Source organism: Ochotona curzoniae, unplaced genomic scaffold, assembly GCF_017591425.1.
Source record: "Ochotona curzoniae isolate NIBS_2020 unplaced genomic scaffold, NIBS_Ocur_1.0 contig_3498, whole genome shotgun sequence".
Lineage (NCBI taxonomy): Eukaryota > Metazoa > Chordata > Mammalia > Lagomorpha > Ochotonidae > Ochotona > Ochotona curzoniae.
This window is the reverse complement of record NW_024465885.1, coordinates 39,720,704-39,741,382: the sequence shown is the minus strand read 5'-3', so window position 1 is coordinate 39,741,382 and position 20,679 is coordinate 39,720,704. Positions and strand designations below refer to the sequence as shown.

The following is a 20,679-nucleotide window of genomic DNA, read 5'->3' as shown; positions in this document are numbered from 1 at the left end:
GAGTAGGGAGCATACAGAAGAGATTTGGATTGTTTACAAAACGTGACCCAAACTCACAGCCAGCAACGGTCATGCCTGTTGCTGGAGCCAGCAGGATATGTCGCTGCAGGTGCACCGGACTGCGGGGGCGTGGCTTCCATTGTGGCGTATCCAGTGACGCCACGTCACAGGCTTAGCGGGAGGTGGGACGGGAAGCGGGTCGGCTCGGGGCAGGGAGGGCAGGCGACGGAAGTTGTTAAAATGAGCCCTCTTCCGGCGCCGGGGACCGGAAGTTGTGATCCGGCTGAGTCCACCCGGGAGCTGGGGGCTGGGAGTGCGGCTGCAGCCGGCACGATGGGCGGGAAGAACAAGCAGCGAACCAAGGGGAACCTGAGGGTGAGTGCTGCGCGGGTCGGCGCGTGCAGGGTGGGCTGTGTGTGCGGGTGCGGTGGGCAGCAGGTGCAGCCGATGCCGAGTCTCCGTGTCCCTTCCCGGTCCCTCAGCCACAGCCCCCGCCGTGCAGAGCTGCGATGTCCGCCGGCGGCGCGGGGTGCCGCGGGCGGCTGGGGGAGCGAGCTTGGGGTGCAGCTTGGGGTGACCCTCCTGATCAAGGCCAGCCTGCTTCCAGGGCTTGCCGTCGTTACTGTCAGTGTCAGACAGACCCTCTGCTCGGCTCCACCGCAGCCATGCTGACATGGCGGGGTCTGTTAGGTTTGCTCTCTGCAAAGCCTGTTTCGGGTTTTATTGGACTCCACTGCAGGTGACATTACACCTACGATTGTAGTTGACCATCTAGCTGCACTAAAAAGTGATTTGAAAGTAGGTGTTTACTTCCCACGACTGTAATCTTGGAGCCTGAAACACAGACCGGCATATGGTGCAAGTTCATCCATACTCGTTTTGAGTAGATTCGGGTAAACCCCACACGCTTTGGGATGTTGTGATGCTGTAGATGCAGGGTTTGTGGTAGCGCAGTGCAGTTATTAGGGAAAGCTTCCCCACTGTTTGATTCAGTTCATTGTAGCGCTTTCATCGCTACATTTTCTTGGCTCTGTAACTTGAGATGTTTAACATAATAAGAATGTCAAAGGTTATAGTAATTTACCTTGTGGCCTGTGCGCCTCACCAGTTGCTTGTTGCAATCCTGGTCCTTGTATTCTTTACCTATGCGTAGATTCATGAATTGTTACTGTTAGTCATATTTGCTTTTTTTCCTTCTTCCTAAAAGGCTTATTTACTTGAATTGTGGGCACCATGGAATGATGGGCTGGGCCACTGAGTGTGGTTCTGGTATCCCCTGTGGGCACCAAATTGTGTCCTAGCTGCTCCACTTCCCATCCAGCTCCCTGCTTGTGGCCTGGGAATGCAGTAGGACAGGCCTTGGGACCCTCCACCTGCGTGGGAGACCGGAAGATGCTCCGACTTCCACCCGTGGATCATGGCCATTGGGGATGGAGCAATGAGTGGAAGATCTTTCTCTCTCTGTCTTTCCTTGTCCCTGTTACTCGGACTTTTAAATAAAAATAAGCTAAAATTTAAAAAGGTTTATTTATTTGAAAGGCAGTTAGAGAGAGAAAAAAATTAGTATCCTATCAACTGTTTCACTCGCCAGCTGCCTGCAGTGGCCAGTCAGAAGGCAGCTCTCTGGGGAGCTTTGTCTTGGGCTCCAGTGTGAGACACAGATACTCAGTGCTTGCGCATCTTCAGCTGCTCTCCTGGACACACTAGCAAGGAACTAATAGAAAGTGGCCACACTAGGATTCCAGCAGGGGCTCCTGAAATGCAGGCGCTTCAGGCAGCAACTTCACCTGCTCCTCTCTCTCTCTCTCTCTCTCTCTCTCTCTCTCTCTCTCTCTTTTAAAGATTTATTTTACATTTATTGGAAAGTCATATTTTACAGAGTAAAGGAGAGACAGATACAAAGGTCTTCTGTCTGCTGGTCCACTCTGCATATGGCTACGGTGGCCAGAGCTGAGTGTATTCGAAAGCAGGAGTCAGGAGCTTCTTCTGGCCTCCCGTGTGGGTGCAGGGTCCCAAGGCTTAGAGCCATCCTTTACTGTTCCCGGGCCACAAGCAGGGAGCTGGACGGGAAGTGGAACAGGTGGGACACGAACCAGTGCCCACATGGTATCTCAGTGGTTGCAAGGAACGGGTTTTAGTTGTGAGGCTATCATGCTGTGCCCTGCTTTCTTAATTATGTTTTGCTGAACTGTATGAGTTAATTGTGAAATTGAGACTTTAAATTGTTAAATACTTTGTTTTCTTAAAGTAATGCTTTTTTCCATGTAATCATGAGCAGTTGTAGCATGCTTAGGCTGTAACTTATGCAGTTTTATATTTACATTTTAAAAAAGACTTATTTATTTTTACTGGAAAGACAGATTTACAGGGAGGAAAAGAGACAAATCTTTCCTCCCCAAATGACTGCAGTGGAGCCAGGAGCTTCTGGGTTCCCGTGTGGATGTAGGGGCCCTAGGACCTGAGCCATCCATCACTGCTTTCCCAGGCCATAAGCAGGGAGCTGGACACGAACTGGAGTCCGTCTAGGATGCTGATGTTTGCAGGTAGAGGATTAGCCAATTGAGTCATTGTGCTGGCCCCTGTTCTTAAGTTGTATTTTTTCTTTTTTAGATCTGTTGTGATTTTGATTTGAAAGGCAAGAGTTAGAGAGGAGAAACAACCCAGGATCTTCCATCTACTGGTTCCAGATGGGTACAACAGCTGGAACTAGGCCAGTCTGAAGCCAGGAGCTTCTGGGTCTCCCACACGGGTGCAGGGGACCAAGGCTTTAGACCATCCTCTATTTCTTTTCCAGGCCATAAGCAGGGAACTTTATTGAAAATGAGACAGCTGGGACATGAACTGGTGCTCATCTGGGATGCTGGATCCACAGGCAAAGGCCTAGTGTAATATGCTAGGGTGTCAGCCTCTCAGTTATATCACAGCCCCCTTTTTTAAAAGAAAGATTTATTTATTTTTGTTGGAAACACAGGTGTATGGAGAGAAGGAGAGACAGAGAGAAAAACCTTCCATCTTCTGACTCACTCTGCAGGAGGCCACAAAAGCCAGAGCTGCACCCATCCAGAGCCAGGAACCAGGAGCCTCCTCCAGCGCTCCCAAGCGAGTGTAGGATCCCAGTGCTTCAGGCCATTGTCCACTGCTTTAAGCTGTAAACAGTGAGCTGGATGGGAGGTGGAGCAGACAAGATGTGACCTGGTGCCTGTATGTGATCCTAGCACTTGGAGGTGGAGGACTGGGCAGCTGTGCCATTGCACCGGGCCCCAGTTATAGTCTATAGCCTTTCAGAACCCTTTGAGATTCAATGAAAGATCAGTCACTCATTTATATATCAGTTATTATGACAGTTAGTTTGCAAGAGTCTGAGCCATTTATTTGACCTAATTTAGCTTTGCTAGTTTTTTCCTTAAGATTAGATCTAGGGTAAGTCCGATGCTTGTAGATAGTCTTTCCTAGTGTGTAACATTAGGGATACATGAACCTCTGTCCTATTATTGATGTTATTTATTTCATTACTTGTTTACTATCCTTTATGGAGTTATCTTTTCCCTTGATTGATAAATAATGTGGATTGGTAGCTTGAGAATGAATGTCTGGGTCTTCTTTAAACTTTTACCTATAATTTGGTATTTCTTGCTGGAATAAATTACTGTGATTGTTTAAACCCCTAGATTTAAGATTGATTTATCTATTTGAAAGAGTTAGAGGGAGAGAGACAGTCATGGGAAGATCTAGCGGTGACCAGGGCTGGGCCAGGCTCAAGCCGGGGTCTGTTTCTGGGCGTCCTGCAGGAGTAGCGAGGCTCCAAATATGCAGGCAGATACATTGGCAGCCTTCCACTGCTTTTCCCAGGCTTTTGGCAGGATGTTGGATGAAAAGCCGAACAGCCGGTACGAGAGCTGGCACTGCACCTCTGTGGGATGCGGGCCTTCCAGCTCACGCAGTTCAGGCTATGCCTTGGGTATGTGTAAATGAGTGTGTATGCCTGTGAAGAATTCCCAGTTCACAAACAGCTGTCATTACACTGGTCCCATGCTAATTGCTTGATAAGTATTTGATGAATGAATGAAAACGTGGAATCCATTGGTGAGCTAACTTTACAGCACTGCACAGTTTACCTGAGTTGTATATATTCTATTTATGTGAAAGTTGGAAATAATTTCATAAAAATAGTGTTTATGAAAATTCTTAACAATTTTTAATCGCATTTTAAAATTCTGGCAATACCGATTATGTTGACACAATGAACTGCTAACATTTATTTACACAGTTTATAAATCAGGAAGTAGGCACTGGTGGTGTTTAAAGGGCAAATCTGTCCTGCTGTTGGCATCCTAATTGGGTCCTACTTTGTGTGTCTGCTTCAGCTCAGCTGCCCTTTGACGGGCTGGGAGAAGCACCGGAAGGTGGCCCGAGTGCCTGGGCCTCTGCCAGCCACGTGTGCAGCCTGGATGAAGCGCCTGGCTCTGACCACACTCAACCCTGGTTGTTGCAGGCAACTGGGAAGTGAACCAGCAGAAGACAGATCTCTCTGTTTCTGTCTTTCTCTCACTAACTGTCACTTTTAAATATTAAAGAAGAAGAAACGAGGAAGTAACTCCCCGGACTATTTTGACAGGTTCTCGGTGACAGAAACATTCATCTTTGAGTAAAACTGTGATGAATGAAAGCTTATGTTAGGAAAAAACAGTACCTCAGTAACAGTATTTTTTAAAGATTTATTATTTATTTTTGTTGGGAAGTTAGATATTATATTGTGGAGGAGACACAGAGAAGATCTTCCATCTGTTGATTCACTCCACAAGTCGCCACAATGGCCAGAGCTGTACCAATCCAAAGCCAGATGCCAGGAGCTTCCTCTGGGTCTCCCACTTGGGTGCAGGGGCCCAAGGCTTTGGTCTGTCCTTGACCACTTTCCCAAGTCACAGGCAGGGGGCTGGAAGGGAAGTGGGGCTGCTGGGACACGAACCAGTGTCCATATTGGATCCCTGGTGCATGCAAGGCGAGGACTTTAGCTGCTAGGCTACCATACTGGGCCCTCAGTAACATTTTTTTTTTTTTAATTAATCGCATTGCATTATGTGACACAGTGTTATGGGCACTGGGATTCCCCCCACCCCTCCCCGAACCCTCCCCCCATGGTGGATTTCTCCACCTTCTTGCATTACCACAGTTCAAATTCAGTTGAGGTTCTTTCATTGGAAGTATAGTAACATTTTGAACCATGGGAATTGTTAAGAAATTACAAGTTAAGTTTTGAACTCTTCTTGTGTCTTCTTTCTTTCCAGCCTTCCAACAGTGGCCGAGCTGCAGAACTCCTTGCCAAAGAACAGGGCACAGTTCCTGGGTTTATAGGGTTTGGAACATCTCACAGTGACCTGGGCTATGTTCCTGCTATTCAGGGAGCTGAAGAAATAGACAGCCTTGTAGATTCTGACTTCCGGATGGTGCTGCGGAAACTGTCTAAGAAAGATGTCACAACAAAATTAAAAGTAAGTTTTCATAAAAGTGACCAGAACCTTCTTTTGTTAGAACATGTTGGTCTAGCATATTCTGTATACAAGTGGGTAAACACTCTTTAGTTGCTTTCACATTTCTGCTTTTTCTGACATAATAATACTTCAGCTTACTTGACACCTTCTGGGTTTTAAATTAGTTTATTGCCCGAAATGTTTTGAAGTGATTGAATTTTTTAAAGATTTATTTATTTTTATTGGAAAGTCAGACATATGGAGAGGAGGAGAGACAGAGAGGAAGATCTTCTGTCTGTTGATTCACTCCACAAGTAGCCGCAATGGCCAGAGCTGCGCTGAGCTGAAGCCAGGAGCCTGGAGACTCTTCCAGGTCTCCCACATGGGTGGAGGGTCCCAAGACCTTGGACTGTCCTCAACTGCCCTCCCAGGCTACAAGCAGGGAGATGCTTGGGAAATGGGACCTCTGGGAATAGAACCAGCACCCATATGGGATCCCGGCCACTAGGCTACCTTGCTGGACCCTTTCCATCAGTCTTTCCATCAGGAAATGTGATTCTGGTTCTTTTTTAACCGTTTTTTTTTCTTTTTCTTTGCATGCATTTTATTTTTGTTCTTGGAACCATTGGAACCATTTCTTGTTCTTGTCCAGTGGACCCATTCCTTCCATGGTTATCCATGAAGGAACTCTTCAAATTAATCCCATATGACAGAAGTATAAATAATGTGTTGTTCTTGCTGTATGACACTCACTAGGCTTCCAAAACAGAATATAATCGGTTGCCAGCATCTTCAATGTTACTGGTGTGTTAATACTTTCAGGCTATGCAGGAATTTGGAACCATGTGTACAGAGAGAGACACAGAAGCAGTGAAAGGAGTGCTTCCGTATTGGCCAAGAATATTCTGCAAAATTTCACTTGTGAGTATTAAGAATTTGCGCGTTCTTTGGTTGAAGTCCCAAAGACTGTGGGGTCGAAGGGCTCCGTTTTGCTCAGGGCTGTGGCGTGCCGTCAGCACCGATCCTGCGGACTGCGTTGCATTGATTTGTGGAGTGTGTGGAGCGTGTGTTCACAGATGAGGTCATTGGTACAAGTCCATCCAGATGCTTCCCAGCTGTCATAAATCTTGGCAGTAGTTTTAGTCCTTTGCCTATGTGCTCTAAGAAAATGAGAAGGAATGGAATCTAATGTGAAAATATTATTAAGGAAGGCAGAAAACAAGAAATTATATTTGAGGAATAAACCTCAAGTTCTTGATCCTTGAAAACATTGAGTGTAGTTTTACTCTGTACATAGGCAATTCTTGGTAATGGGCTGTTGTTGCATGCCTAGAAATAAATGAGTTTATTTTTCTATTGCATTTCTTTATGCCACATTTATGTTTTCCACAGGACCACGACCGCCGGGTTCGAGAGGCCACGCAGCAAGCTTTTGAAAAACTTATCCTGAAAGTAAAGAAACACTTGGCTCCCTATTTAAAAAGTTTGATGGGCTATTGGCTCATGGCTCAGTGTGATCCGTACTCGCCAGCCGCGTTTGCAGCGAAAGACGCATTCGAAGCGGCCTTCCCTCCAACCAAGCAGCCTGAAGCCATAGCATTTTGTAAAGATGAAATTACCACTGTAAGTTTTGGGAGCCATTCTGTAATTTTGTTTTTTAAATATTTAAAGAATATAAAGCATAATACAATGACAGTTCTGTTAGCTGCCATTGTAGAAGAATGAGTAAGTCAAATGCCATTTTTTTTTCATAATGTTTGACAAAATTGACTGTTTTTAACAAAATGTGTGCCTTACTTGGAATGTTTATCTAGTCGTTTCTTAGAGCTTTTGTTTTTATAAATTTATCATGTATTATCTAAAGATTTAGATATATGTGTGAAGGGCCATTTGGATATTTAGAGCAGGTGAAAATGTAAGTTTACAAATTAGTTTGCTATAGATTTAAGGAATTTAGAGCCCTGCCTGTGGTAGCCCCTGGCTAGGCCCGCCAGAGTGCTTTTGTGGCCCTTAAACAACTTGCCAGTCAGACACCTTGCATCCTAGCGTGTACAAAGTAAATCTCAAATTATTTTCTCCATATTTCCATGTCAGTGTATTCTTTTAGTTCGCTGTTTACTGCTTCTTTATATGAGAAGATACAGGGTACTTGAAAAATGAGATGAAAAGTTTTATGAGGGAACAAGAGGTGTTGAAATTTGTGCATAGTTTTTCATGAGTTACTTTTACACAAATTCTTTAAAGTCCCCTTGTGCAAGGGTTAAACTCTATATATGACTGGAGAATTGAATTTTTCTCAATTGTTTCTAAAGATTTATTTATTTTGATTGGAAGTTCAGGTATACAGAGAGGAGGAGAGACAAAGAGGAAGATCTTTCCACTGCTGGTTCACTCCCCAAGCGACCACAATGGCTGGAGCTGAGCTGATATGAAGCCAGGAGCGGGGAGCCTCTTCCAGTCTCCCACACGGGTGCAGGGTCCCAAGGCTTTGGGCTGTCCTTGACTGCTTTCCCAGGCCACAAACAGGGAGCTAGATAAGAAGAGGGACTCCCAGGGTATGAACAAGTGCCCATATGCTATCCTGGTGCATGCAAACTTCAGCCACTATGCTACCGAGCTAGGCCCCTAATTTTTATTATATGAAATTTTGATAAGCATCTTATTAAAGGATTCATGTATTTATTTGAAACTCACAGGTGGATGCAGCAGCTAATATCTGTGTCACATGTGCAGCAGGTGCCCAGGCACTTAGCCCATCCTGCACTGCCTTTTTCCCTTCCTTTCTTAAATAAAATGTATGAGTGATTCACAGAGACAGAAAGCAGGCTTCTGTCTGCTGGGTCACTCCCAAATGGCTGCAGTGACCAGGGTGAGGCCGGTCTGAAACCAGGAGGGTGGAACTCCTGCGTTTGGGTTTCCCATAAAGGTGGCAGGGGCCCAGGCACTTCTCGTGCCTTTCCAGGCACATTAGCAGGAAGCTGGATTGGAAGTGAAACAGCTGGAGCTCGGAACACCCTGATGTGTGATGCTGGCATCTCCCAGAGTGCCACAACTCACTGGCATGGAACAGGGCACAGGAAGCGTCCTCCTGTATGCGTGGGTATCCTGGCAGAGTCATCTCAGATTTACTGTGGAGTTTTTTTCTACTCAGCTCTTCTGTGCAAGAGAAAAGAGGAGTAAGTGGCCAAAAGCAGGTAGAGAAAATTTCTCTTGATGGAAACAGGAGGAAGTACATTATCTTTGCCTCAGGAGCATGGGGCTGGTACCGTGGGATAACAAGCTAAGCTTCTGCCTATTACTCAGGCATCCTGTTTGGCTGCCAGTTTGAGTCCCAGATGTTTCACTTCCAAGTCAGCTCTGTGCTAATATTAAACTGGGAAGGCAGGAGAAGAGGGTCTGAGTGCTGGGGCCGCTGCACTCGCCTGGGAGACCTGGAAGACGCTGCTGCAGCCGTGTGGAGAGTGTAACCCAACAGATGAAAGGTCTCTCTCTCTGTCTCTGCCGTTCAAATACAAATAAAATAAATCTAAAAAAAAAATGCAGCTTGATAGAAAAAGTAACACAGATAAAATTTGAATCTTTTAGCTTCTCTGTGTGCTTTTGCTATTTAGCAACAGATGAGGGAAACATACAGACAAAAAGAATGCTTCAGTGTGCTTGTTCACTTCTCAAGCACCAGCGAGTTAGGACTGCAGCAGGCCGGAGCTGGGAGCTCATCCCAGGTGTCCCCTGTGTGGCAGATGCACAACTTCTTGAGCCATCACTTGCCATCTTTCTATTTTAACAGGCAGGTGAACTGGTGATAGAGTCAGTACTGGAGAACCGGGCAGGAATATGGGCACTGCAGCTACTGGACAGACACCTGTCCCCTGGAGGCCCTGGGGACTTGTTAACTGGCTTTGCTTAACTTTGCCCTATTCATTCCCCATGAAGAATCAAGGCCTTGTTATTTTTCTCCTGGTGTAGGTGCTGCAAGATCATCTCCTGAAGGAAACCCCTGACACCCTCAGTGACCCACAGTGAGTTTCAGTGTTCATACGTAGCCAGTGTTAAAGGTTTGTTTCACTTCTAAGCAGTCATGGTAATGTCGGTGGGATTTATTTTTTTTTTTTTTAAGAGAATGATTCTAAATATACAGCTGAAAATACTTAATGTAATGCCACATGGCACATGCTATAGTAAGTACTTTTATTTGCAAATTGACCCGCAGTGTAACTTGGACTTTCAAGAAGGTACACATTTGGTTCTGTTACAAAGAGATGTTTTAAATGTTTCCTACATGCTTTTGTGTATAGCAGGAACTTTTTTGAAATCTGGCTTGAAGTAGTTGTACTACAAGCAGTTCCGAAAGAGAAGGGAAATATTTTTCTTTCATGCCTTCTATTCTAATCAAACTTAGAAGAATCCATAAGATAGAGTAGATGCTAGATATATGTGTTCCCGAGGATAAGCTTGGTATGTGCTGTTGAAAGTGGTGTACTAGATCATGTTTTCTAAGCCACAGCTCTTCATCTGTTTTTAGACTATTAGGAGTAAGTAATTAAAATCAACGTTGATTATCTTACAAGGAGTTGCTAGAGAACAAATAAAAGAATAAAATAAGGGAACTGTATTACATGTTTAATGATGACAAACATATAGTTACATATATGTATATATTATGTGTGTATATGCACATGTATACATGCATACATATGCCTGTATATACCAAGTATGTAGTTTGGCTTGTTCTCAATCTTGATATATGTTCTTTTTTTTCCATCAAGAACTGTCCCTGAGGAAGAAAGAGAAGCTAAATTCTATCGGGTTGTGACTTCTTCCTTATTGGCATTAAAGAAATTGCTTTGCCTTTTACCGGATAGTGAACTTGACTCTCTGGAGGAGAAATTGAAATCTCTGCTGTCACAGAACAAGTTCTGGAAGTATGGAAAGCACAGTGTACCCCAGGTATCTTCATTCTTTCAAGGGTGAAAGGCATTTGTCTGGTTTCTTTTAGCTTGTTCTTATTGGCTTACTTTATGCTTTCTGTGTCAAAGATCTGTAAGCATGTCTTTCTGGTGACTCATTCAAGAGTGGATTAAATTTTTTCTATTTTAATTTTTTAGATTTAGTTTGAGCCTTAGGTATCAGTCTCTTTTGTCCCTTAGTACTGTTGGTGTGCTCAAGGCTCTTTCTTTCTTTTTTTGTTTGTTTGTGTAAGAGAAGCTCATTTATTTATCTGAAAGAGTTAACAGAGAGGGAGGGAGAGACACAGTGAGAGACCTCTTCCATCTCCTCGTTCACTTCCCAGATGGCCACAGTGGCAAGCCCCGGCCAAAGCCAAGAGGAAGCATAACAGGCCATCTTCTGCTGCTTTCCCCAGGTCATGATCGGATTTGCTGGGTCTGAGACAGAGCCACCAGGGCGTGAGCCAGCACAACACTGGTCCAAAACGACACCTTTCATTTCATGTAATTAGTTTTCACTGAATCCCTGTCTGTGCATTTTCTTTTTCTCTTTTTTTAAGCATTATTTCTATGGAAGCTAGGATTCTAGAGAGATGGGGGAGAGAGAGGGAAAAAAAAAAAGAGAGAGAGAGCGATATCTCCTGTATCCACTGCTTCACTCTGAAAATGGCCATAATGGTTGGGGCTGGGGCAAACTGAAGCTGTGAGCCAGGAGTTTCATCCAAGGGGCACATGCATTTAGGCCATCTTCCACTGCTTTCTCAGATGCGTTAACAGGAAACCAAATTGGAAATGGCACATCTGGGACTAGAATCGGCACTCTTAGGGGAAGCTGGGGTTGCAGGTGGCTACTTTACACACCGTGTCGCTGTGCTAGCCTCCTCACTCTGAATTTACCCTCTCCAGCAGCTGATGGAATATTTTGGACATATGTCCTTTTGTTTATGTAATTGATTCTCGTTATTCATTGTAATTATGTTCTAAAGTCCTCATAAAGATGGTGCTATGGCATGATAGCTAAGCCTCTGCCTGTGGTGCTAATATCCCATTGGCTGTGGTTCAGGCCCCAGATGCTGTGCTTCCAGTCAAGCTTTCTGCTATGGCCTGGAAAAGCAGAAGATGGTGGCTGAAGTCCTTGAGTCCCTGCACCTGTATGGGAGACCCAGAGGAAGCTCTTGGCTCCTGTCTCAGATTGCATCCGTTCTGGCCATCACAGCCATTTGTGACCCAGCAGATGAAAGATGTCTTTGTGTCTCTCCTGTCTTTGTAACTCTGCCTTTCACATGAGAGTAAAATAAATCTTGGGAAGAAAAAGTTCCTATGAACACTTAGTTATTGGATTATTGCTGAAATAGAGGAAATACTGTTCTGTTTTAGTCAACTGATCCATATATAATGTTTAAAATACTTGCTTATCATTCATCTGTTGATGTTAAACTCATGAATTAGTACACTGAAGGCTGCACATAGCTTATCTCATGCAAGGCACGTCTCGGCCTTCTTATACTTCAACTCAGCAGGTAAAACAACACAGATAGGCCATTTAAGTCAACAGATCATCACCCAAAAGCTCAGTAGCTTAAAAACCGAGGACGCAGTGTAAACGGTGCTTGTTTCTGTTGTGAGAGTTGAAACATAAAGGTGGAGCACTGTCTTCTCTCCTTTGGGATTACGCATGTTAGTGGCTCACATTTTGTATTATTCTGGGCATGTTCACAAACTATGCTAAAAAACTGACTTTTGGGCCCAGAACGGCAGCCTAGTGGCTAAAGTCCTTGCCTTGCACATGCCAGGATCCTGTATGGGTGCCGGTTCTAATCCCACTTCCCATCCAGCTCCCTGCTTGTGGCCGGGAAAAGCAGTTGAGAATGTCTCAAGGCTGCACTTGCATGGGAGACCTGTAAAAGGCTCTTGGTTCCTGGCTTTGGATTGGCTCAGCTCCAGCCATCACGGTCACTTGGGGAGTGAACCAGTGGATGGAAGACCTTCCTGTCTCTCCTTTTCTGTGTAAAATCTGACTTTCCAATAAAAATAAATCAATCTTTAAAAAAGATTGTGACTTGATACTGGGTTCACAGATTTTAGAAAGTGGGTGATTTTTTCAAAAATGGAAACTTCAAAAGTCGGGCTGCAGATGTTTTTGAGACCCGAGCCTTTATGTATGTTTTTAATTTAGTATCGGAGTTTGCACTGAGCCCTCAGTACACTGTGGTGCAGCATCTGAATGGCTGCAGCAGGTGCCTGCTCTGGATTCTGTCTTGGTAGAAAACAGGATCTGCTCAGGTCACCAGAGCAAGGAACTGTAGACTAGTATGTAAGTGATAGAAATGTGTTTTTCACAGCTCTTGAGACTGGGAGGTGCAACATCAAGGCACCAGCAAATTAATTTTCTCATAAGGACGTGCTTTGCTTGAAAGATGGTGCCTTGTTGAGTTGTCATAGGACAAAGGGGTGGGAAAAGGACCATAATGCCATTCATGAGGGTGGAGTCCTCCAGACTCAGTAGCCTCCCCATGGCACCACCTGTTCTTGCTGTCGCATTGGGGAGTAAGTTTCAGTATCTGGAGGAAAGCACTGCTCTGAAACTGAATTGAGTTTTGCATTTTAATTATTCACTTTTAGCTTAGGAATTGCACTTTTTTTTTTAAATCTGAAAAGCTGCTTCCAGATTTATTTCCATGCAGATTAAAAAATTTTTTTGTTTTATTTTTAATATTGTTTACATAGCTGAGAGGGATGCACACCCATGTGGCCCTCTGGTTACTCCGATTAGGGTGCAGGAAGTTGAGGTATGGAGGAAGGTGGGTGGGACAAATGCTTGAAGTTTGTGTGTGTGTGTATGTGTGTGTGTGTGTGTGTGTGTGTGTTTGTGATCTTAGAGACCTTGATTTGGGGAAGAATATTCTCAAGATGTTAGTTGAGCTGAACAATTGTGTTAGTTCTTAGACATTGTTAGCTTTGTTGCAGGAAATCTATCAAAGGTCTGTTGGCTGACCAAGCTCACCCTAGTGCATGCACAGACCCAGACACTTGCTGCAAAGCTTGGCCAGGAGAGTTGTCCAACCTGTTCTGCTTTCCATCATCTGATGAGACAGTTGCTGTGCCCTGCTGTCCTAGATGAGCTAGTGGTCCTGTCCCATTGTGCCTCTGGACATGTTTGTCCATTGCATGGGCATCAGCAACCGAGGAGGCCCAGTCCCAGGACCTGTCAGCGCAGACTTTTTAAAGTTACTTTTTAAATATAATAAATGTTGTTTTATGGTAGTTGTATATATCTGTCATGTAGGGTTATGTGACTGATAAATCTAAAATTTGAAATCTTTTGGATTTCTGCTATTTGTATTACTGTTAGCCGTGGCTCATGGTGCCTCAGCTTTTGTTAAGTGATTGTGGTAATTCCAGAAGAAGGCTTCCTGAAACTAAACATGTTTTGTACTTGTTTTGCCAGTGAAAGAGAAAATCCAAGTAATCCTTTCCAATTTCACATTTGCTTTAAAGATTGCTATTGTCTTTTTAGCCTTTTGATGTTCTTATGAAGATTTTAAAAAGCGTTTCAAGCCCTTTCAGTATTGTTAGTGGGGAGTTAATGCGAGTAATCCGACCATAAAGCATCTTGCAAGGCTGTCATTTAATTCAGCTTTGTTTCTTTCAGATCCGCTCAGCTTATTTTGAGTTAGTGTCTGCTTTGTGCCAGCGTATTCCACAGTTGATGAAAGAGGAAGCCTCCAAAGTGAGCCCTTCAGTTCTACTCAGCATTGATGACAGCGACCCCATGGTGTGCCCGGCTCTCTGGGAAGCTGTCCTCTACACAGTTACAACTATTGAGGTATGTGGAAGAGGCACAGTTACGCAGTGAATACTCCGCATCTTATGTTTCAGAACCCTTAGATACCACACAAGACAGAACTGATTATGATGTTTAAAACTCACTGGGGAAAAAAAAAAAAAAACCTGCTGTCTTAGAACTAGGCTATTTGGGAGCTGGTGCAGTGGTTCAACCAGTTAATCCACTGGCAGCACCAGCATCCCATATGAGCACCAGTTCATGTCCCGGATGCTCCACTTCCCTTCTAGCTTCTTGCTTGTGGCCTGGGCAGTGTGGAAGATCCTGCAGAAGCTGCTGGTTGCTGGCTTTATGTTGGCTTCGTTGTGGTCATGGTGGCCATTTGAGGATCAAACCAGCAGATGGAAGATCTCTGGTCTTTCCTTCTCTCTGTAAATCTGTCTAAAAAAAATCTTAAAACTAAGACACTTGAAACAAAATGCTAATTAAAGCTTGTTGTAAAGCTTAAACTGAATATAAGATGTAGTTTGTATGTTGCATTGCATTTGCCAGTGTTAACAGTCACGTGAAGTGTATGTGACCTCATGGGGTCTCCCCTACAGATTCCTCTGATACCCCATTGTCGGAGGGGATGAGCCTGCTGCCCGCCACCAGCCTCCCGGCCCGCGAGAGACAGACGGACAGGGCTTCTGTCTCAGCAGTTCCGATTTATTGGGGAAATTCAGTTTCTGTAGGGTAAGGGATAAGCCTCAGGCCAGGAATTTCAGGAGTTCCCGGAGGGGAGAAACTAGGAGCCAATTACTAGGAGCAGGATTGCGGAAGCCACCTCCCTTAGGCCAGGGGTGGGTGAGCGAAATGGCCCTGGACGATCAGTCTTTCTTTGAAACGACCTGACCCCTGCCCTGGTTCAGGCCCAGGGCTCTGTCCTTGGCCGCCATCTTGCCTGCTGTAACCCAGTGACCTTGACCGTTAGTCACCATGTTATTGACTTAGTGACCTCTTTATCCCTGAGCCCCACATGACCTGAGGGAAAGGTAAAATATAGCTGTCCCTGTTAGAAAGCGGCTTTTTTGTCTCTCATTTTAAGGCTCATTTATTTATTGAAAAGATAGAGAGATCTTCCTTGTACTGGTTCACTCCCTGATGGCTGCAATGGTCTGGGTTGGGCCTGAAACTGCACAGGAGTCTGCCATGTGGGTGGCTAGGCCCCAAGTACCTGGGCCATCTTTCACGCTGTCCTAGGTGTGTTAGCAGGGAACTGGATCAGGCGTGGAGAGGCGGGACTGACTGCATCTCATATGGGATGCAGTGTCTAGGTCAGGACGTCACTGGTTGTGCCACAGTGCTGGTCCCAGTCCAGTATTAATGAGCAGCATTATCCTGTGGGCATGTATAATGTATCGTTATCATTTATAATATTCATAATGTCAGAATTTTAGTTTTTTTTTTTTAAAGATTTATTTATTCTCATTGGAAAGGCAGATATACAGAGAGGAGAGACAGATGAAGATCTTCTGTCTGATGGTTCACTCCCAAAGTAACCGAGGTGCTGATCTGAAACCAGGAGGCAGGGTCTTCTTTGGGGTCTCCCACATGGGTGCAGGGTCCCAAAGCTTTGGGCCATCCTACACAGCTTTCTCAAACCACAGCAGGGAACTGGATAGGAAGTGGGGTGGCCAGAGTATGAATTTTAGTTTTTAGTAGAGGTGAGAGATTTTCCTTCTAGATAAAATACTTTTTGCTTTTATTTTTGACTCTGTGAATTGTCTCTTTTTTTTTTTTTTCTTAAAATTTATTTATTTTATGGGAAAGGCAGATGTACAGAGAGGAGGAGAGACAGAGAGGAAGATCTTCTGTCCGATGATTCACTCTCCAAGTGAGCTGCAACGACTAGTGCTGTGCTGATCCGGAGCCAGAAGCCAGGAGCTTCCTTCCGGGTCTCCCACACGGGTGCAGGGTCCTAAGACTTTGGGCCGTCCTTGACTGCTTTCCCAGGGCACAAGCAGGGAGCTGAATGGGAAGTGGAGCTGCCGGATTAGAACCGGTGTCCACATGGGATCCTGGCGCGTTCAAGGCGAGGACCTTAACCATCACGCTATTGTGCCGGGCCCTGTGAATTGTCTCTTAATTGAGAAAATCTGCTTAAGGTCTTTAATTGCTGATAACAGTCTTTTCTTTGCTTAGGACTGTTGGCTTCATGTAAATGCCAAAAAAAGTGTGTTTCCCAAGCTGTCCACTCTGATTCGCGAGGGTGGCCGGGGCCTCGCCACTGTCATCCATCCCTACCTTCTGCCATTCCTCAGCAAACTTCCTCAGTCCATCACAGATCCAAAGCTGGATTTCTTCAAAAATTTCCTCACATCTCTTGTTGCAGGGTAAGGATTTAACATTCTTTATTTTTAAAGCAAGATGTTTGTTGTTTTCATATGTAAGTTTTTACAAATTACTTTGCTATTCATTACACACTGAAAAGTTTTCAGAGAATTATGATTATAATCCTGTTTTGGATACTTTCAGAACTTAAATACTACCAAGAAAGGTAAGTATTATAAGGTAGCTGCTAGGCGAAAATAGTCCAGTTTTAAAATTTGGAAATAACAATGCGTAAGTGCAAAAATGCAATCCAGTGAAGTTTTAAAACATTCCATAAAGCAAAATAATGCTGTTCAAATTCATGCTTGGAAAAACTCAGTGCATTTATTGCATTTGAAAGACAGTTTTAGCAATGATTAAAATTCTAAACATTTTAAAGTTAACTTAAATGACAGGCAGCCCTGCCATTTACTGGTTCACTTCCCAGGTATATCTGTTAGCTGGAGCAGGACTGAGGTGAAACAGGAGCCAGGGTTTCGGCCCTCGTCTTCCCTGTGCGTGGCCTGGACTCAGCTGCCCGCAGCCGTTAGTGCAGTCTCGCAGCCTGCGAGCGGGGAGCTGGAGTCCAAAGCCACCAGCACTGTGTAAGGACTGGGTGCATCTTGGCAGGCAACTTAGCTTAGGTCAGATGCCTGCCTCTGCCCTGCACTCCACCCCAAACCATTCCCCATTTGATTAAATCTTCTCCGTCAAAGGCAAAATGTCATAAAACACATAGTCTTAGCTTTTTCTGATAAATTTTGAAAATACGATTTTTCTCCTCCTTAATATTTTCTCATTGGTCTGTTAATATATTTTGGTTGTTCTTAGCCTATGAGGCTTTTAGTTAATTTTTAAAAGATGTATTTGTTTGAAAGGTAGAATGAATAGAGAGAGGGAAACACAGAGAAGGATCCTCCATCTGCTGATTCATTCCTGAAAATGCTGCAATGGGCAGGGATTGTTCCTGGATCCAGTAGCTTTTTCTGGGTTCCCATGTAGGTGGCAGGGCCCAAGTACTCCGACGCTCTGCTGGTTTCCCAGGTAACGTTCACAAAGAGCTGGGTTGGAAGTACAACTGCTGGTTTTTGAACCTGCGCTCATATGGGATGTTGGTATCACAGGTGGCTGTGTAACCGTATTGCACCACAGTGTCAGTTGCAATTATTTTCATTTAAAAAATTTCGTGTTTGGGGCCCAACGAAATAGCGTAGTGATTAAAGTCCTCACTTGAACACACTGGGATCCCATATGGGCGCCAGTTCTAATCCCGGCAGCCTCCCTTCCCATCCAGCTCCCTGCTTGTGGCCTGAGAAAGCAGGCGAGGACGGCCCAAAGCATTGGGACCCTGTACCCACATGGGTGACCCAGAAGAAACTCCTGGCTCCTAGCTTCAGATTGGCTCAGCTCCAGCTGTTGCTGCCACTTGGAGAGTGAACCATCGGACAGAAGATCTTCTTCTGTGTCTCTCTTCCTCTCTATATATCTCACTTGCCAATAAAAAATAAATAAATCTTAAAAAAAAATGTCCTGTTTGGGGATCACACCTGTTTGTTTGTTGTGTTTAGCATGTCTCTGCTTTATTTTTTGTTTATTTTGTTGTTGTGTTGAAATTTTGGAATGATTTTGTATAGCCTGGGATTTCCTCCCACCCCTGACAGATTTTCTCCATGTTGCTACAATCGTACAGTCTCTCATAAGGACTCAAAATTCCATCAGTCTCTTATTTAAGGGGATCACATCTTTGTAATATCTTTATTTTTCTTTTGTTTTAGTTTTAAATTTTTTTTGAGATTTATTTATTTTCAATGGAGAGAGAATTACAGAGAGAGAGAGAGAGAGAGGTCTTCCATCTGCTGTTTCACTCCCCAAATAGCCACAATGGCGGTGGCCGGGCTGATAGGGAGCCAGGAGCTTCCTGCCCTCCCAGCTGATTAGCAGAGAGCTGGATTGGAAGCGAAGTAGCTGGTACATGAATTGGTGCCCATAGGTTGCCTGTACTTGTGGGCGGGGGATTAGCATGATATGCTACAATGCTGGCCCCTATTTTGTTAAGATTTATGTATTTGAAAGGCAGAGTGACAGAAAAATCTTCCATCCATTAGTTTCCTCTCCAAATTTACCTCTCTGACTGTGGCTGGACCAGGCTGAAGCCACCAGTGTGATGCTCCCTCTGGGTCTCCCTCGTGGATACCCCTGCTGCCCTCCCAGGCAGTTTGTGGAGAGCTGGGTTGGAAGTGAAGCAGCTGGGACTGAATCAGCTCTCTGGTGTTGGATGCCCGCGTCACAGGCAGCGGCTTCAGCTGCTGCAACGCTGCCAGGCCTCCAGTGCCTTTGTCTTGTTCATTTGGGGTTTCTTCTTCTCGAGAGTAATCTACAGTTGTTTATTCTTTTCTAGGCTGTCAACAGAGAGAATCAAATCAAGTGGTTCCGAGTGCTCAGCGGTGATAGCCGCCTTTTTTGAATGTTTGCGTTTTATAATGCAGCAAAACTTAGGTGAGGAAGCGATCGAACAGATGCTCGTAAATGATCAGGTATTTAAAACTTAAAAATCACCTGCGCCTCTGTACACTGATGGTAAACAGACTTATTGCGACTATTCTCAGTTGTTAGCCCGCCTTGTAAAGATATCATTTGTGTAATTCACGAATCGCACAGTGGGCATTTCACTAAGAATTCCATATTGTCATAGCCACTGTAATCCCAATGCCTGAGGACCAGTTAGTCTTTGGATGTAAAACGACTACATACAAAAAAGAATTTGAGGGATGCACCTTGCATTGTTCAAATGCCATCATTATATCACTACTTGTAAAATATTCGAATGTATTTTTGTTGTTGTTGTTAGAATTTTGGCTTGGTTTTTAGAAATAAGACATAGGAATATGTCTTACGGTTTCTACCGGCATACTTTTAATAACAGATTAAAAGCCCATGAGTTGATATTTCAGATAGTTCTCTTATTTTTGTAATTTAAGCAAGAGTTATGAATTTTTCAAAAAAGATTTATTTTTGTTGGAAAGGCAGATATACAGAGAGGAGGAGAGACAGAAAGGAAGGTCTTACACACACTGATTCACTCCCCAAGTGGCCACAATGGCCAGAGCTGAGCCGATACGAAGTCAGGAGCCAGGAGCCACTTCCAGGTATCGCACGTGGATGCGGGGTTCCAAGGCCTTGGGCCATCTCGACTGCTTTCCCACGCCACAGGAAACAAGCTGGCTGGGAAGCGAGGCCACCGGGACATGAGCCAGCGCCCATATAGGATCCCGGTGTGTGCAAGGCGAGGACTTTAGCCACTAGGCTTGCCACGCCAGACTCGAGTTACGAAATTTTGTGGGCTCTGGGTATTCTTCATATTGGCTTATGGTCTCATGTCTTATATTTGTCAACAGTTAAATAGGAATTGCAAAACATTGAGTAAATACAAGATGCAAGACTTGTGATTTTTTAAAAAGATTTGTTTACTTGAAAGACAGAATGGTGGAGGTCTGTGCCTGAAGCACCAGCATCCCATATGGGCACCAGTTTGAATCCCATCTGTTTCGCTTCTGATCCAGATTTCTGTTAATGTGCCTGGGAAAGCAGTGGAAGATGGCCAAGCCATTGGGCCGCTGCACCCACATGAGAGACCTGGAAGAAGCTACTGCCTTTGGACTCTCAGTGTTCTGGCTGTTGCGGGCATTCGGGGAGTGAACCAGTGGATGTAAAATCTTTGTCTCTTCTCTGTCTGCAATTGCCTTTCAAATGAAAATATTTTTTTGTTGTTTAAAAAAGAAGAAGAAGAAGGAAAAAAAACAGGTGATCGAGAGAGAGAAGTGGCTGGGAGCAGAGAGAGGATGAGATCCAGAGAGGCAGAGAAGCGGAGAGGAGAGGGCTTCCATTGGGGAGTTTCTTTCTCCAAACACAATGGCCGGCTCTGGGCAAGAAAGAAACCAGGAGCTGAGAATTCCATCCGTGTCTCCCACAGAGGAGGCAGACCCTCGAGCCCTGGGGTCCTCCAGGGCTGGCTTCCCAGGCATGGAAGCAGGGAAACTAGGATGGGGAGTCTCTGGGACTTGAACTGGCATTACCTGTGGGATGCCAGTGGTCCCAGGCCATAGTTTAACACGTATGATGCTCACCGTTG

The 20,679-nt window shown here is 44.7% G+C and overlaps 1 protein-coding gene across 2 annotated transcripts in view; it reads left to right on the top strand.

Annotated features, from left to right (window-relative positions):
- The first annotated feature begins 285 nt into the window (after window positions 1-285).
- Window positions 286-20,679, top strand: part of LTN1 (listerin E3 ubiquitin protein ligase 1) — a 69,357-nt gene continuing 48,963 nt past the window's right edge. For both annotated transcript variants that reach the window (XM_040980691.1, XM_040980690.1), the window contains exons 1-9: window positions 286-375; window positions 5,286-5,489; window positions 6,291-6,389; window positions 6,861-7,091; window positions 9,435-9,487; window positions 10,235-10,415; window positions 14,067-14,240; window positions 16,383-16,573; window positions 18,949-19,084. In XM_040980691.1, coding sequence (XP_040836625.1) covers window positions 334-375; window positions 5,286-5,489; window positions 6,291-6,389; window positions 6,861-7,091; window positions 9,435-9,487; window positions 10,235-10,415; window positions 14,067-14,240; window positions 16,383-16,573; window positions 18,949-19,084 — 1,311 coding nt within the window. In that variant the 5' untranslated portion in view covers window positions 286-333. The remainder of the gene's footprint in view (window positions 376-5,285; window positions 5,490-6,290; window positions 6,390-6,860; window positions 7,092-9,434; window positions 9,488-10,234; window positions 10,416-14,066; window positions 14,241-16,382; window positions 16,574-18,948; window positions 19,085-20,679) is intronic.